Raw genomic sequence first — 17967 nt, 5'->3', positions numbered from 1 at the left:
GTAACAGACGAATTAAAAAACAATATATACAAGTGTGTCAACATGACTTTAAGGTCACATTGCTCTACCTAGAGCTCATTTCTTGCCCTTAAAATCACAAAGGCGGAAAAAAAAAAAGTGATTTCCAAATGACTGCACCACTTTGAAAAAATTACGGCACTTAGTCAATGGTATTGATGTGTTACATAACAGCTCATCCTGTGAGGAGGGGATGTAGGACAATGATAATGGATGGAATGAAAAGAAAGTACATAACAGCTCATAATCATATGCCGATCCCCAAAAAACTTAAAATATTCCACAGACCTTATGCGTTAATACATGTGACAGCAATAATATGGAGAAAAACATCTAAAACAGATTGATGTTCCAGTACAGAACGCAAAAGACCTCAAAACCAGGAAATAAGAGAGCGAACGGAAAACAAACAGCAAGAAAGAGAAAGAGAGAGAGAGAGAGAGAGAGAGATGCCATTTCCAATTAGGGATCAATACAGAATCTATCTATCTATCTATCTATCTATCTATCTATCTATCTATATATCTATCTATCTATCTATCTATCTATCAGGTGGGGGGGGGGGTCTAGCAAATCTTTGTTTCAACCATGTTTTAAACCCCATCTGGGGAAATACAAAGGGTTTCAGAGAAACAACCAGGCCTTCATTTAATAAATAACAGTCAATTTATTGTGGGACAGACAATGTGTAATATATCTGAACGTCCTAAAGAGATCAAGGTACAAATGTCAAATTTACCACGGAAGACATATAACAATAAAATCGCGTCATTAATCAGGAACAAAACATCACGGAGGTCTCTTTAAACCATAAACATCACGTACACATGCGGAACGGAACCTGTTATATTTGAGACCGGAGATCAAGTGAGTGCTGCGAAAAATATGCAACGTAACGCATTATATAATGGAAAAGTACAGCGCGTTACACTAACCACAGGTTGAGCAGGTTAATGTTCTATTACACATAAAGCCCTCTGCTGTCCACAACCACACGAAATACTGCGCTAAATATAAATAAACCCCCAGATTATACAGAAAATACGGGTTAGGGCGATCTTAAGGCCATGAAGAATCGCTGGCAGCGTTTCAAAAGCTGGCGTGATGCCTACTGAAGCGGCATTTTTGTACATTATTAGAACGTTTCGAGACGCAGCCGAATGTTGCGCGGCGTGAAGGGTTCTAATTAGAATTCTCGGTTCGGCGGGGCGAGGACAGAACTGGAGGGAAAAAAATAGGGGGAAAACAACCAAATATTATGCAATGCAGCTAGTTAGGGAAAACTCCCCATGTCCAGGCTTGATGCAGAAGTTGTAACTGTTTACCACCCGATTGCATCATTTTTTGCACATACATTGCGTATATTTAGTACTGAACAGATACTGTGAAACAATTTGTGCACTTCATTTCTTCAGAAGATATTGGAATAACATTCCTTCTCATATTTTTTAGCCCCAATGCCCAGTCTTAAAGGGCCAGCTCGCGTCGACTGTTAAAATTAATCTGTATTACTGGAAACCCATGTAACGCATAGGCCTGGGACAACATCGAGTAACTGAGATAGTATACGATTCGCACCAACACAAACGAAAGCCTACTGATCTAGATACAGCAGACATATACTGCGCACCCACCCCGCGTGCGTTTAACCTACTCAATGCAAAGCGTGAACGAACTGGTCTCGCGCTTGATTGCCAGCTACGCGCTTTCATAAAACTGACACGTATATTTATGTCGGGCTGATTTTGCAACCTTGATGGTCTGACTTTCAACGCCGCCTACTTCACGGGTTTAACCAGAACAAACGGTGCAAAATAACTAAGGAGAGCGAAAAGCGTCCGCATTTGTGGAGTTAACGTGCCCTCGACGTGCTCCGTTTCACGGCGCGTCGATTTAAGTGCATAAATGCGCTAATAACGTCTCGAGTTGCCTCACGCCAGCGAGTTTTAAACTAACAAAGAGAAAAGGAGGAACCTACCACGTGATGAGGAGCCGATTCCGGGGGAAATGTATGTGATAAATCCCCACGCTTAAGAAATATAGCAGTAATAACTGACAGGCAGAGGCAATTATCCAGATGCAGATTCCGCTGTTGCACGTTCAGGTGGAAAAATCCCGGGCCTCTCGCGCGCTCCGGTGCTCGGTAACCCCCTCCTTTTCCTCCTCCCACTCCTCCGGGCTTCGTTTAGGAATCACGAAATGGGCGAAAGAAACGGGGGCAGTCGAGCTATAGGAGCCCAGTCGGCTGTTTTTCAATCGCCCCTTACAAAAGCCGCGAAAAAGCAGTGAAATGTATCCCTTTTCCGGTCGTTCTTTGAGCGCGGTCCCTTCTCTCCTTCTCCGGAAGGTCTTCGTACTCGTTGTCGGCTGAGAAAACCCCGCTTTTGTCCGTTTTTTATTGTTGTTCGTTCGAGGGGGAAGCGACGAGCTCGGAAAATGGCGGCTCGATCCTCTCCCTCGGATCGCGAGTCTGACAAACAGAAGAGCGGAGCGGCGCAGTGGCGGGAGAGATACGCTTGCTCCGAGCGCCCGCTAGAGGCGCTAGGCTTCCTGTCATGACGCGGCAGGACAACAGAGGGCGCCACAATGAGAACATTTACTCTAGCACCAAAGTATTCGATTGAAATGGTCATTTATTTAGTTGCAACCGACCAAAATATGAATTTGCCCATAGATAGAATGTTCAAGTCTGAAGAAAATAACATAGCATGACACAGTTTAACATAAAGATGAAATGAACACAATAAAGAGTACATAGAGCCCTGCCCAGTGTTGAATGTTTCTAGAAAGAAGCTCTAAAGTAAATGTTGTGCCAGTAGAGGGAACTCAAGGGTCTCTAAATTGACTAAGAGACAGGAAGTGTTCGAGAAAATCATACTGAATGAAGTGCAATATGACCTAAAACGAAATCTGAATTGCTATGCATTAAAATAAATGTTATTCTTGACCCCTTCATGTAAACTGAACTAAAATGCAATAATTAGTAGTTAATGATAGTAGTTATAATCAGGAAGACAAAAAAAGGATCAAAAATGGATTAACTAAATGTGGAATTAAAATCTAACAATACATTTCTATCTTAAAACTCTGTGGCTAAGGCATATTTTATCACAGCAGATTAGAAATTATGAAACCTAGTTAAACTTCCTGTTTCTACAGGTCCTCATAAACAAAAAGACAGCACCATCTGCTGTTTATAAAGGGAATAGTTTAAATACCCTCCAGTGGCAACTTATTTAGCTGACCATTTTGCCCGTTTATTCTAATAACTTTAAGTATGGATACTGCAAGTACATTCCCCTAAAATAGTACACGTGAATGTATTAAAACAGATGGTGTCCGACCTTAGAAATGACTGTGTTCCGTTTGATCTGATGTTTTTTTGGGACTTCCATTATTAATCCAAATGTGACTTGTAGACTCCGAAACGAACAAGACAGTGGTTCAACCTGCAGTCTGTAACAAAAACAAAACTGTTAGCATTTCCATTTATAGACAAGGTGTTGGATACATTTTTAAATATTAAGTCTGAATGACATAAAATCGCTTTGGACAGGTGTTTTACACTTTTAATCCCTCTCGAAAATGTTTAAACTTTATATTTTGAGGTTTAAATATCAAACCAAAAACATTCGTTACATAAAATAGAGCCAACGTACTGTAAACACGTCGTTAGTCTGTCACTATCAGATCTCGGGAAAACAATAAAAAGAGATTTTAAAGTATTTACGTACGTAAGTTAATCTTAATAGATCATTAGATGTAAATAAATTAAAGGGGGGGGGGGGGGGGACTAACAACAACAACAAAAGTCAAATTCAAGACAAAAACGGCGCTTTAGCAACTGCGATTCCGAAAGTGGATGGTGGAGTTATTTCAAAAGTACACAAGCTGCCTACCTAGACAGCAATTCTGACGCCATACGCGCGTTCCAAATGCTGTCTAAATAGTCAGTTAACTAGGTTTTGAAACACAGCCACATACAATCAATTCCAATGTAATAAAAACTTGTATAGAAAACAAATAATGGTTATTATGAATAAGAATATTACATAATCTATTAACGTTAATTAGATAAGTTCTTTAAATACAGTGCGATATTATTTGTATTTACTCATAGGCCCGTTGACTGTAGGTTTAGCATGCTAACATCATCAGATGATAGTCTCTGCTGTATTATAGCCTTTCTTTCATCCGCGCTCACATCTTGAAGACGAATTTAAAGAGTCAATTTTTAGCGGACATTTTCAACTATAACTACAGGAAACATGTACATTTTAGAGTCTTTTTAATTTTATCTGGAGGTTAATTCTGACAGACTGAGAGATTTTTTGCACCCAAACAATTTTTGGCCTGTTGACTTCAATCTCCGGGATGAAATTACTTTGTCCTAAGGTCTACCGCTCACTGAATGAGAGGGGAAATAAAACACTGTTTTCTTCTAGATCTTATGCGACATTTTACGTTGAAAGTTGTATTTTGCCCATACGAAAATAGCAAAAATAAGTCTATTTTAAATGACAGAGTACAGAATTCACGTTCACTTACCTGCACAGAGCAACCAGACTTGAGCCGGAAGTACCGCCTCATTTCAACCTGTGATTGGTCAGAGAACGGAAAGGCGGCCGCTGATTGGCTGGTTTATATGTTTTTAGCAAGAGATGGGCTTACGAGTGAAAGTAAAAAAAAAACTGTTAACTTTGCTAAAGAGTTGTTTTTTTGTTTGTTTATTTGTTAGATGTTATTGTCTGTTTAATGCCTACGTACTAAACACACGGTCACGTTTGAATTTAAATTAGGGCTAACATGAAGCTTAATATCACCGTATCACTGTTAGCTGTTGTCAGTCTCGCAAACGATTTTATAAATGTCAGCGCCTATCTATGTAAATAACTTATTATTAAACATTCGTAATCACGCTATAAGTGCTGAAACCTTCTTTAACTGTCCACTGAAGCAAGATCGCATTTTAACTTGTTATATTTCACATTAGTATCAGTAACTAACAATCGTGGTATTTTCGGGTAAACCTTGGTTCTACAAACCCATGAACCCTCAAAGATAATATTTAGGGCAAACCAAAGTGTGGATCAACGTATAACGTATTTTCCTTCAATGACCACAGCAGGACTTTCAGTCAAAGTTGTTTATTCTATGACCTTTCAATTCATTTAAAATATACAATAAGAAGCATTTAGCAGAGATCAAAAACATTTTTTTTAATAATTAACATGTTCTGGTAAAATAAAATCCATTAAAGATGCTTTGTGCACATTTTCTATGTTCATCAGTATTGTCCTAAACAGCACCAACGTTTCAGAAAATTGTCTTAAGAAGTCTGACCACTGGTCACTGTGCCATACAGTAGTGTTATTCATTTGGACAAGGTGGTCTGGTTTCCTTAACACAGATGAAAGTGTGTCAAGGAAACCACCGCACCTATACACTCATTTAATCAACAATTCTCTAATCAATGTCTTGCAGCTGGGCAAAAAAACATGGATTTGGATGTTTTGAAGGTAGAAAAGAGCAGAACAGATGAGTGTGAGTGGCACATTTTTAAAATTAAGACATTATTATTATTATTTTAAACATAAGTGCTTCTTGAGCATCAGTCACACACACAAGTTTTAAAATCAAATTTAAAAACATCTGCATCCTCCAGAACTGTTACTTTCTAGCTAACACTCAGAAACATTGCTCTTCTAAACAGATGGTAATCTGATAGAAGATATGCAGTTTACATTGAATCTCTTATGCCAAACGCTTTTTTGATGTGGGCAGAAAGTGCTTTTTTTCTCCCAGCAATACGTTCCATGATGAAAAAGGGAGGGGAGAGGAATCAAAGGACTACCAACTCTTACACAGGTCTTTATTCAGAGTAAATGCTGATAAAATAACATAAAAGGCCTAAGCATTAAGACAGGAACATCCATGAATGTCTGTGGCTCTTTTTTGAGTCTTCAACTGACAATTAACTTTTTGAGAAGACAGTGGAGTCATTGGAAAATCTGGGCAATTTGAGTCTGCGATAAGGGATGCCTGCCAGTGACGATGAGGGATGAGACAGGACCAGATGATCAGACCGATGAGAGACTTCTAAGGCATGATGACAAGGGGATGGAAAAAGGCAAGAACGAATGATGAAAATAAAACGACAGAAATGAGGAGGTACTGTTATTAGCAGCAGTTTGTTTTCCTTTTTTTCTTCTTCCTCCTTTTTCAGAGCTGAAGTCTTCAAGTAGCCCCCAGATTGGCATTGTAAAGTCCAGAGTGGTGTCGGGGGCTACAGAACCTCATCGCTCTCCGTGGTGTGGAGCTGCGTGTCATCAGCGTCCGTCATACTGCTCTCCTGTGACTCCTCCACCTCCGCTGCTGAGAGCAACAGACAACATTACATAGAGCACACAGGTCCACTTACATAGCTCACTGCATAGTAGACTTACTTGAGTAGTAGGGATAGTCATCAGGAGTGACAGGTTCGTCATCATCTGGGAGGTATCGCTTATCTATGGCCTCTTTGATCTGATTATTGGCCCCTTTAGGGTCCAAGTCCATGGCCCAAGAGAAGTTCATTAGCGCCAGATGAGTCTGGCCAAGCTTCTTATAGACCTTTATAGATGATGAATATTTTTTAGTAAAATATATATTTTATTGAAAATATCAAATAAGTACACAGAAGTATACAACTGAGTTGTAGGAGTACCTTTCCTATTAAGAAGTAAACAAGGGACTCTTTGGGCACTATTTGTTTCAGCTCTTCAAGCTCCTGCAAAGCCGCCTATAAAGAACAAATTAGTTCAATTTAAAAAGATGGTTTCAGAAGGTTCTGAAGTAAGAAAAAATAAATATGGTGTCTAAAATGTAAATGTTTTGCATTAGCAATGCTTCAAAGTTGCTTATTAAGAAGCTTATGGCTTGAATACCTCTGCTCCAAATCAACAGGATATGAAAATATTTTTTACCTTTTGATCATACTAATGTTCTTCCAGTATAAATATCCAAACATTATTAAAATTTGTTCATTTTAAGCATAGACTATTTAAATTTTGATTGTAAATGGATCTAAATGTATATGAGACATTTGTTTTACAAAACATAAGGTGCAAGCAACATTTAATGCCATAACTTTTAAGACTTTCTTCTGCAATAGCAGACTTTTGATGCCTTCATTAGTGAATGCTGAATCTTGACTGCTTAATATCATGATACAAGTTGGGGAGTACCTTGTACTTTTCATTGGCAAAAAGAATAGAGGCCCTATGGAATTTGCATAGCGGGTTCTTGGGGTCGATGCTTATGGCTCTGTTGAGGGTTTCCAGTGCATGGTCTGATTTCTTCAAAGCATGTTGAACCTGACATGGAGCACATGAGAAAGGATATGAAGATGCAGCAATGCAACAAACAGTCTGCACCATGTTTTACATGAATTTATGTAAAATAAACAAGTACATCTGTGCTAGCCTGGCATTAACAAACTCAAGCAACAATCTTGCACTTATTTCCCAAAGAAATAAGATGCTTCACTTTAGTTACCATTATTTTCTCTTACTTACCACTCCAATATGACAAAGCAGCACAGAACTCTGAGGATTGATGCTCAAAGCCTTCTTGAAATGGATCTCGGCTAGGTTAAATTTCTCCTGCTTGTAGTAAATCATTCCCAAACCGTACCTAGAAGACAAACACTGAGCCTTTTTACAGTAAAAATGACAAGTGGTTTTCATAATTTCACAATATAAAATGAACAGTTAGATTTTTTTCACATTTCTGTTTTCATTTAAAGTGGTATCTCATTTCCAAAGCCAAAGAATAGAGTCTGAACCGTACCAGGCATTGTAGTGACGTTTATTGAGGCGTATAGCATTGCGGAAGCAGCCCAGGGCTTTCTCCAGCTCCTCTGTGAGAACTAGTTCATGTCCTAATAGTGTGTATGCGTATGCAAAGCTGGGGTCCACCTGGATGGCCCTTGTGAAGAACTTAATGGCTATGTCATGTTCTCGCTGTAAGCTGAAACAGTTACCAGCTACACACCAGGGCTGTACACAGAGAGAGGATGATATAAACCATGAGAAAAAGCATTCAAGATCTACAAAGTCTGCTCATTTGCTATACTACTCTGAGAGATTTACCTCTGGTGAGTTTTTGTCCATGTCAGTGAGATCTTTAGATAGGGCAGAAAGTGCCACATCCTTTTGTAAATGCCAGAGCGTTGTGGAATAGATCTCCATACCTTCCACTCGATAGCTCTCAATACGCCGGACTTCTGAGAAAATCCTCTCCGCCTGGTTAAACGGACACAAAAATTCAGTCTAGATTATCTTTTCTGTAATTCACTGTTTGAATCATTTTTCATCTCCATCTCGCTGAAAACTCCTAATTTGAACAACTCCGACTCACCTGCATGTATTCAGCCAATTCAAAGTGAGCTCGCCCGATCTGACCCAGCACCCAGCCTGTGTTGTAGTGGTGTGAAGGCAGCTGACTCAAGATGTTAATGGCTTCTCTGCAGTTGTACGAGCAGAGAGCAAGATAGCCCCTCCCAATATCCCGCATCAACGTCATCAGTCCATCTGAACGAAACAGAGCAAACAAATTCAAGCTTAGATGGAGTTACATTTTCAAAATGCTTCATATTTAATAATAAAGAATTTCTTTTTAACAAATGTTATAATTTGTTTAAAGTTCTTTGAAGTCAACATAAAACCGAAGTTTTGATGGTGTTTCCTTCTCTAACGACTTTTAAGAGATATTTTGATAAAAGATTATGAGGGCACATAATACAATACAATTTTTTATTTATAATATTACAATTAGTTAATTAAAATATAAATACTGCAATATTTCATTTAAAAAAAATGCATTTGCATTTGATTAGATTTAATTCCTTAAATAGATCTTAAAAAGACGACAGATCTCAAATACCTGCAGCAGCCTTCTGAAGACTAAAAGCCTGGAACTGCGGTGAGCTGATGCTGCCCTTTCCTTCTATGGAAGAATCAAGCTTGAGGATCTCGATGCTCTCATTCAGGTTAGATGGGGTGATTCCTCCCTTACCCGTTTTCGTTTTGGTCTTTCGGTTAGGAATCTTGGTGGGGAACTTCATTTTCAGCTTCTTGCTGTTCTCCTGCTCAATTTCATCATAAAGATATTTGATAACACTTACTCTCAAGAGTGGTTGAGGATTTTGAGGAGTGTATGAATAAACTTGTATGTGTGAAGACAGTACCTTGGCAGTGGAGCTGGCACTGGTGAAGAGTCTTGAGCTCCGCCGTGGCTGCACATTTGGGGGAGCAGCAATGGTTGGGCTCAGCACTTGCGGTGTAGAACTACAAAGCAGAAAGAGATGTCATCAGAAGCCATTATCATAGCCATGAGCTGCTGGTAGAAATGTGCGGTGACGTATACCTTGTCTGTGGGGCAGTGGTCTGAGTTTGGTTGAAAGGGTTTGGAATGACCTCTCTGCTGTTTCCACTCTGTGCAAACACTGACTTCGTCCCCACTTGGCTGATTCTACTGACGGCCTGAAATGGCAAAAATTCTTGATTTAAAAGATTTTAATTGATCATTTGCAGTTTGATTATATTAAGACTATTTTGTCTTTTTTATATATATATATATATATATATATAAACTTCACATAAATATAATTTAGAAAGTTTTATTTAGATGGTTTGTATTATAACTAGGACATAGAGAGTTTTTTTCCCCACACTCTTTTTGAATAAGAGTTCAATGTACTACAGTGAAATTAGTTATTATCTTGCTACTAAACTTCACAATTAATGACAAAGAATAGGGTGACCATATGCGCCATTCATACGGGACACGTCCCAGCCAGGATTTTAATAATGCCTAAAACATCCAGAGCAGTTTGACCAATAACATGCAGGTATTGTACATAATCGACCAATCGTGGGGCTGTGTGTGAGAAGGTGAGATCGAGAGGGAACGATCAAAGCGATGCAAATATGCGCACATGTTTGTTCGTTCGATTGACTTGAAGGGTCGCTGCGCACAAATCCCAAAAAAACAAAAAGTGCGCCACAATGCTTCAAGTCAAACGAACGAACAAACATGTGAAAGCGATTGGAAAGCATAAGGAGCGGTCTGCTCTGCTCTTTATAGCTCTCATGAATGTTACACAACGATCAACCTGCACAGTGCAAATAGCCAAAACCTGGATATTTTAGACAACATAAAAATCCTGGCTGGGACGTGTCCCGTATGAATGGCGCATATGGTCACCCTAACAAAGAAACATAACGTGGAATTAATTGTTAAGACTAGACAATTTAATAATTGGATTACATGTACAAAGACTAACCCAGACAATTTAAAGAAAAAGCTGCAAAATCACATTTACATAAAAAGTACGCTTCAATACCATTTTTGTATTAGAAACCTGTCCCTTTCTGCTAAAATTATCTCAGTAACCAAGGGTTACAAACAAAGACTTAAAGTAATACAAACAGGTGTACAAAAAGGGTGTACAAACTAAACTGCATTACTTCTGGTGAAATAAACCTAGACTAACGTTTCAAGATTTTAAGGAAAAAACACATTTATACAAAATCGTAGATCACAGCCCCTGAAAAATTCTAATCCCATGGAACTACTTGAACTGCAGGCTGCTAGAAATAAAGCTGACTAACCTTCTTTGGAGGGCCAGGCGGAGGAGGAGGTTCCATCCCACTTCCACTGTGACTGTAATTTTGAAGGTATGTTGGGTCTCCCGGGCTCGGCTCCAGAGGCAAAATTCCAAAACTACACAATTTTAAACAGATAGATACATAAGAGCCAAATAATCACATCCATAATTTGAATCAATAAAAAAAGTACTTGGGAATACATTAAGAGAGCCTCGTGCAAGTGTGAGGTGCGATGGCCTTAGTGATGTTTGGTCATTACCTCGGTGTGAGGGGGCTAAGTGTGGCCGTGCCCCCCAGCAGACATCGGCCGCTCTTGGGTTTGTTTTGCACTTGTTTGGATAATAGTGAACCACCAGTGCCCAGTGGCACAGAGTCTGGCGAGATGACGGAGGAGTCGATGTAGGACACAGAGGAGTCCGTATTCAGGGAGTACTTTGAGTTAGAAGATTCTAGATTGAGCCGGTTTAGCTCCTTTACAGAGAGAAGACAGACAATCCATTTGATATGTCCCTAAACAATATCTCCCTATAAAACACTATAAAAACCACAGGAAAGACATACCAGAGTGTCTTGTGGGGTCTCCATTAGGATGGTGTCGACTTGTCGGTGTCCCATGTTGTTACTAGGTGTGTGTGCAGGGCTGATGGGAGGAGGGGGTACGACTCCTCCACTGCCTCCACTGAAATTCTGCAAGGAGGTCAATCTAAAGATCTGCTCTGGATCCGGTCGCTCTCCTGTAGCACAGAGAGCAGAGTTTCAAATCAGATTATCGGGCATCCTCTCCTCAGGGAGTCTTGTGCTGCTGCTTGGATGAGGTTCTTATGATGACCCTAATTAATAACGAGAAAGGAACTCACCGATTTGACATAGAGACTCAAATGGAGACCATAGGAAAGGGTTTTCGCTCATGCTTTTTTGGTAACATTCAGCTCCTTTTGCTATCCGGTCTGTTTTGCTGCAGGAACAACAAAAGGAGCAAGATAATCAAAATGTTTGTTTCATAAGATGACATTTTGGGTTTTCCACAACTTGAAAATCCAATAACAATCTTAGACAAGGACAACAGCAGATTTTACTGGATTTAATGTAAATAACAATGGATCATTGGCTGAAGGAAAATGTCACATTTACAGTTTCTCTGTGTTCGGGAGAGTCATGAAGAAACAGTGAGAACAATAAACCAACAAACTTATTGACGTCTATGGAGGTATACTGCAGTCAAAATACAAACAATACCAATTTAATATTATGTAGTGAAGTCCACATCCCCAGAAGTGATTGTTCTCTTGGTTATTAGCACTTGAACGAGAAGTGTAAAGACTATGAGGCTATTTAACAAAACATCTCATTAAGTACAGGAAGAGAGGAATCTCTCATATGAGAATATTCAGAACTCTAAAAGTAATCTATCAATAGTAACTGAGTCCTGCTCTACTCAAGTGCAAAACAAAACAGTCAAAAGAGCCCTGTCTGCCTCTAAATCCATTACAGGTAAAGAGCTTTGGTACCGGCTTGCTTCCTCCAACAAATTAAACACAGCCTCTCACTAGTGGATTGGGGACAACTGCAAAGCAGATATTTTCGTAATTCACTAAGGTTTATTGATTTCAGTAGGTGAAGGTAGGTAGTAAACAAGCTCAACGTACCAGTAGATTTGCCCCAGCAGAGCCAGAGTGAAGCAGGCCGAGTCTCCAAACTCAGTAATGATGTCGTCTTGGCTCTTCTGTTTGTTTAGGACACCTCCGGTCAGGATTTGCTCTCCCTCTGCCAACCTGCCAAAGAAAAACACAAATCAATCAAAATGGCAAGAAATTTGTAATCAGCTTCATAAGATGACAATCACTGTGTTTAGACCTCATGTTAATCTCATGGCTAATAAAATGTAAAGTTTTAAATCACACTCATTCTTATGATTAATTTCCTCTTGTATTACATTACATTGCTCTCAGGTAGGGATTTCAAAAGTTACTCTACTTCAATAATAAAGCATTGTTTCCTATACATGGATTTATTTGTGACAATATCCACATTGACTACCACAAATACCCACCGCCCCCCGCCCTCCCACGTCTCTCACACACACTAGCGTGACTTTAGCACTATATTGAACAACTGACAAACCTAGCGACTTTTTTGGATAACCCTTAGCTATCATTCATTTGGAAGATGTCACCAGTACTGCCCTGTGAGCTCGAGGTCTGATTCTCCTGATGCAGTATCTAAATATGTATCTAATACATAGTTCATCTGTCAATATGTTTGTTACTCAGACGCTGATAGTGCGCTTAATGGGACAAAAAAGTAATATAGCCAAAACCACCACATATAGTGGCTTTTATCTGTAGATGTACAATGGTTTTATCAGATTATAAATCAGGATTTAAGGAGTTTAGTGCGAGTGATTACTGGTTAGAATGTAGTATATTAATGGGTCGTGTTTAATCACTATTTATACTTGTTTTATGTACGACAACAGAAAATACACAATGATATCATTAATATGCAAATTAATATGTAACATCACCTGCTGTGATGTTATAAGACACAAGGCTCGTTTGAGATGAGCAAAATCTGCACAGAACTGATCACCATAAGATGCATGCCAGTTAGAAATGTGTCCGAGGGCTGTACACTTAATTTGATGTCACGCTGACGTGTGCCCAAAATCTCTCGCGATAGCAACCCATAGCTTCGCTGAACAAAAGCACGATGGGAAACGACTTGCTGATGACAAAGCTTCATTCTCATTGGCTCAAATAACCATTATGTTGCATTCTCTTCTAAAATATTAGATTTTTATATCTGGTATCATGTGATTATGTGTTTAAGAATTATGCATTAATATTCACAATCACAATCGCAGTGCAATCTCTGTGTGAGATATGTAACTGTTGTCAAAAAAAAAAAAAAAAATCTCTGTAGGCTCTGTATTAAAGTAGAAATGGATGATAAATACACATTGGAATGGAATTAAATAGCAAATACTTTGAGTGTCATTGTATCATGTAATGATACATATAAACGGAACAGAAATGAAATTATATCAATACAGCATGAGTGTGAATAACGTGATATCTGCCTTTAAACTCGTTGGTATCTGTTCCACTTCGAGAATCAGAACTGTCCATCTTGACTGAACTTATTTCACTCCTCCCCTCACTGCAGCCACCTACTCTCGCCTTGTCACCTACATTTCAGGCAAGGCTAGGTGCATCTCAAACGAGCCTACAGTCTACAGCACAGGTTTGGAGGACTGGAGGATAGTGAAGTTTGAATACAACTACTGAAATTTTAGTATAGTATAAACCCTTCCACTAAGCTTCTGGCAGAGATAAACATAGATACAGACATTGGGATATGATGATGATGAGTCATGAGTTATGATTAGTTGGGGAATAATTAGTCATCCATACTTGCTCAGTTCCACACAGCACTTGGCGAGGAGGTATTTGCATTGTGGCGTGGTGCAGCTGTGTCCTTTCAGGAGGTGGTAGGCCTTATACGCCTTCCCTGAACGGTAGTAGCATGTAGCCAGCAGGAAGAGCGCTTCTTCTGAATGGACTGATAGGTGAGAAGAAAAGAAATTCAGAGGAAGCTAAATTTGCAAAGCTAAGAAAATGTAAGGAATAAATGGAATGGACCTCGATACTTAATAAACGTCTTGTACATGTCTTATCTTGTATTGATCAAATGTTTACAATTTTGAAAATAAAACTTTCAACAGATGTCAGAAAAAAAAGCTTATGGCCAGAATACCTCTGTTCCCAACCATTAGAATGTGAAAATATTTTTTTACTCTTCCTTCTGATCACACTGCAGTATTATAGTTTTGTATTCCAGTGCAAATCTCTAAAATATATATATATATATTTTTACCTTGATAAGAAAAATGACAAGAGTTAGTTTTGTGGTTAAAACAACAACAAATATCTGCCCAGAAAAATCTAGTTTTCATACCCTATTAACAGATATTTGTTTAAAGCATTAGGCCTATAACTCTCTTAATTTTGTTCAGTTTCTCAGAAAACAAGACGTCATATATTCAGTTTCCATTTCAAGAAATTGTATCTTGTTTTCGGGATGTTTAGGAGATTTGCATTGGAAAACAAAATACAGATACCGATGAAAATATTCATGTTCTGCAGTGCTTCCAACATTTAATGCCATGACCTTATGACTTCAAGAATTTCTTCTCCAACATTTTAATTTGTGGAAGGTTGAATTAGCCTGTATAAGATTAATTTTAAAAACAACAATGCATGAAGCACAAGTTACTTTACACCATTTTTCTTCATGGGTGAAATCAATAAAAATGTCAGCTTTCATTTTGAGTCACACAAACTTGTTTTAATGGGATGCCTGAAATGCCAGCTCTGAAAGACGAGGGGAAATGGAGGATGCTGTCTGCCTGTATGGAGGACGATTTGTGCAATTACCCTCAGCATAGAGTCTCTCTGCCAGGAATACTGCATCTCGGTAGGCGTAGTGGTTCAGAGCATGCCAGACAGCAGCCTATGGAGCAAAACACAACGGCTGTTACCTTCATCCCTTTTACAGTTGATGAAACGGATTGTGCGTCACAACAGAGATAAACCATAGCACTTTATGAATTAGGGTTAATGATTTTATTACCACCTGACAGCAAGTATACACTTCTGAACATCACCATTACAAAAGAAGTGGGCTTCCACATAAACAATGATACTGACTGCAGAGATTGTTTTTTACATATATATACCATGTATATGAAATTTTACATATATCATGAAATGAAATCTGCTGTCAGTAAGTCACGTCTTGATCACAGTTTTATGAAATGGTGAAAGATTTCAGACACTATATACAAAGTCTGAAGATAAGGAGGGAAACCAGATGATGTTGACAGACGAGATAAACATAGGCGCGCTTGGACGCCCTAAAATACTGTCTAGTTAGGCTGCTCGTTCTTGATTTGAGACACAACCAATGTACACATTGTACATACATTTGAACTGACAGACACACACACACAGACACAGACACAGGTTTAGCAGCTGTGCTTGATGAACCGTTGGCTAGTTGGTAACGTTATTTGACAAAGACTTACTAAACAAACATCCTTTGACGTTTGTTGGCCCATTAAACATCATACCATCATACAATTTAAAGTCCAACCTAAAAAGGAAATCATATGATATGTTTTTATCGTTGATGAGCTTCTATTTCAGACAACTGACCAGCTCCAGAAATTGCTAATGCACCAAATCTCTTCAAATGCACTAATTTGTGTCAACTTTACTCTTCATATATTTCGTGTTTGTGAATACCAGTCATCTCTGTAAACATTCAATTTCACGACTTAATTATCCTCATCCCCGCGATATTTTAACGTAAACGTCAAAATAAAACATCACTATCCAAACATAAATCCCAATAAATCAGAGATAGCTGGCTAACCTGCAAGACAACACATTAGCTTCCTTGAAAACTACTAACAAGCAAACTGCCCCGAGTTGACAAGCATCGAGTTTATTACAACAGCTATTGTAAATTAAAATAAAAGCAATGTGTGGGATGTTTAAAGGCAGGTTTTGTGTGAAGTAAAGGGCATAGGCCGTTAGCATTAGCTGCTAACTAAAGCCGCGGTGTAGCAGTGTTCAATCATCCGGTCTCTCGCGCTGGATAAAAGTCTTCTCCCGCAACAGTGTCTGCAACAGAGCGCTTTAACGTTTAGCTAAAATACCTGGACAGGTTCCTGCAACACCGTCATTCCGTAGCCAGGCTCCTCTTCACCACCTTTTGTTTTGGGTTCTTTGCTCCTTCTTCAGTTGCCTTCTTAGCTCAGTATCCACTCCAGGCCAGAAGTAGCAAAACTAGCATCGAAGATTTGAACATTCCAACCGTTATCGGTGAATCCGGAAATGCCCGAACACGACCGATTCAAATACATACTTTCCGACAAGGGCCGAAGTCTGACGGAAATTTCCGATTAGGAAAACTCAATTTTCGGAATCATAAGGTGAAATTCAGGTAAAACTGACATAAAATGTCAACTAAGTATAGTGTTGTTAAGTTAAGCTTTAACAAATTATAATATTAAACCTCAATACAACACCGTTTTTACAATTTAAATGGGCAATTTCTTTATTTGTTTGTAAAACATAATCATCTATAGTATTTATGGGGACCAAATAAGCTGGTGACAATACAAAGAAAAGTTAAAAGTTATTACTGCACCCCCAAAATTGAAAGCAAGCTAAACTAGCATAGCCTACTTTACCTAAACAGATAGCAATAACATGCATGAGATGTAATAAACAATACTATAGTATGCTATACTATACTATATACACTATATTCTGATGGAAAGATGGAAATTGAGAGAGTTATAAGTGTTTCGTAAGGCATCATCATCTTCAGTCTCACTTTCTGTCCAAAAATTGTGCATATGTTTATGGGGACAAAATGACTCTACAAAAATTGGCAATATCCAAAAACCTTGTACTTGTACCTTGTACCTTGAAATAGTTTTGGCCCCCATAAGGGAAATTATAAATCATACAGAATTACGTTTTTTGATAGTCTAAAAATGCAGAAAGTTGATGGGTAGGTTTAGGTGTATGGGTTAATGGATAGAAAAGACAGTTATAAAAACCACTATGTTTATAGAATGTCCCCATAAAACATGGAAACCCAACATGTGTGTGTACTGAAATGGTAAGCCAATCACATCAAACACCAATTCAATCACCAATTTGAACATAAAAAAAGTTTTTAGTGTAATTCAGTAACAATTACAAAAACCAAAACTACTGGCTACTTTTTTATGTGGCTTGGTCTGAAGTTGGTCTGAAGATATCTTGATCAGATCACTGCACTCAGTGTGATACATTTCTCACTTAATAAGACTGCCCTCAAACAGAAACATAAACAGATGTCTTTAGCCCAAAGGGGGTATTTTGTGATTATGATATATTGGCCAGAATCTGTATTTCCCAAATGTCAGACAAGAATTCTAATACTGAACTGCTCATATCATCTTTTCAATGCAGTGACTTCATGAGGGGTATTCAGTCCAAATGCATGTCTTTTTAACTTGTACATAATAATTCCATGCATTTATATAGCGCTTTTCTTGGCACTCAAAGAGCTTTACATCGTCAGGGGGATCTCCTCATCCACCACAAGTGTGCAGCATCCACCTGGATGATTTGACGGCAGCCATACTGGGCCAGAACGCCCACCAGAGAGGAGAGGAGACAGAGTGATGAGGCCAATTAGCAGATATGGGGATTGTTAGGAGGCCATGATGCCAAGG

The 17967-nt window shown here is 38.8% G+C and overlaps 2 protein-coding genes across 7 annotated transcripts in view; both read right to left on the bottom strand.

Moving 5' to 3' along the window:
- The window catches only part of LOC127952684 (KAT8 regulatory NSL complex subunit 1), a 67856-nt gene extending 63289 nt beyond the window's left edge, over window positions 1-4567 (bottom strand). Inside the window, exon 1 of one of the 4 annotated variants that reach the window (XM_052551343.1) lies at window positions 3363-4567. The gene's annotated coding sequence lies outside the window, so the exon portion shown is untranslated. Of the gene's footprint in view, window positions 1-1996; window positions 2545-3362 lie in introns of those variants that run through there. The other 3 variants (XM_052551341.1, XM_052551342.1, XM_052551339.1) reach the window with 3 other exon arrangements.
- A 1309-nt stretch (window positions 4568-5876) lies between these two features.
- On the bottom strand, window positions 5877-16569 carry LOC127952685 (cell division cycle protein 27 homolog). 3 transcript variants are annotated; one of them, XM_052551346.1, is made up of 20 exons: window positions 16393-16553; window positions 15107-15182; window positions 14084-14231; window positions 12317-12442; window positions 11528-11625; window positions 11232-11404; window positions 10930-11141; window positions 10674-10785; window positions 9427-9542; window positions 9248-9347; window positions 9076-9145; window positions 8944-9006; window positions 8419-8591; window positions 8151-8303; window positions 7849-8057; window positions 7575-7692; window positions 7245-7373; window positions 6725-6799; window positions 6465-6630; window positions 5877-6393 (listed from the first exon to the last, which is right to left on the bottom strand). In XM_052551346.1, the coding sequence occupies exons 1-20, from the start codon at window positions 16417-16419 to the stop codon at window positions 6305-6307; spliced, it is 2433 nt and encodes an 810-aa protein (XP_052407306.1). In that variant the 5' UTR covers window positions 16420-16553; the 3' UTR covers window positions 5877-6304. The 3 variants fall into 3 exon arrangements, with proteins under 3 accessions (XP_052407306.1, XP_052407304.1, XP_052407305.1); XM_052551344.1 differs by having other exon boundaries at window positions 8944-9145; window positions 16393-16569; XM_052551345.1 differs by having other exon boundaries at window positions 5877-6390; window positions 8944-9145.
- Window positions 16570-17967: the final 1398 nt, after the last annotated feature.

This window comes from Carassius gibelio, chromosome B3 (assembly GCF_023724105.1).
Source record: "Carassius gibelio isolate Cgi1373 ecotype wild population from Czech Republic chromosome B3, carGib1.2-hapl.c, whole genome shotgun sequence".
In the NCBI taxonomy this organism is placed as follows: Eukaryota; Metazoa; Chordata; class Actinopteri; order Cypriniformes; family Cyprinidae; genus Carassius; species Carassius gibelio.
This window is presented reverse-complemented; position numbering and strand designations above follow the sequence as displayed.

What these genes read in the sequence shown, in the direction of transcription:
- LOC127952685 (XM_052551344.1), bottom strand. Translation starts at nt 16,419, where the DNA reads ATGACGGTGTTGCAGGAACCTGTCCAG. An exon ending in CTTAGCCCCCTCACACCGAG is followed by an intron (nt 10,786 to 10,929) that starts GTAATGACCAAA and finishes AAAATTGTGTAG; the next exon opens with TTTTGGAATTTTGCCTCTGG. An exon ending in TGGACAAAAACTCACCAGAG is followed by an intron (nt 8,058 to 8,150) that starts GTAAATCTCTCA and finishes CTCTGTGTACAG; the next exon opens with CCCTGGTGTGTAGCTGGTAA.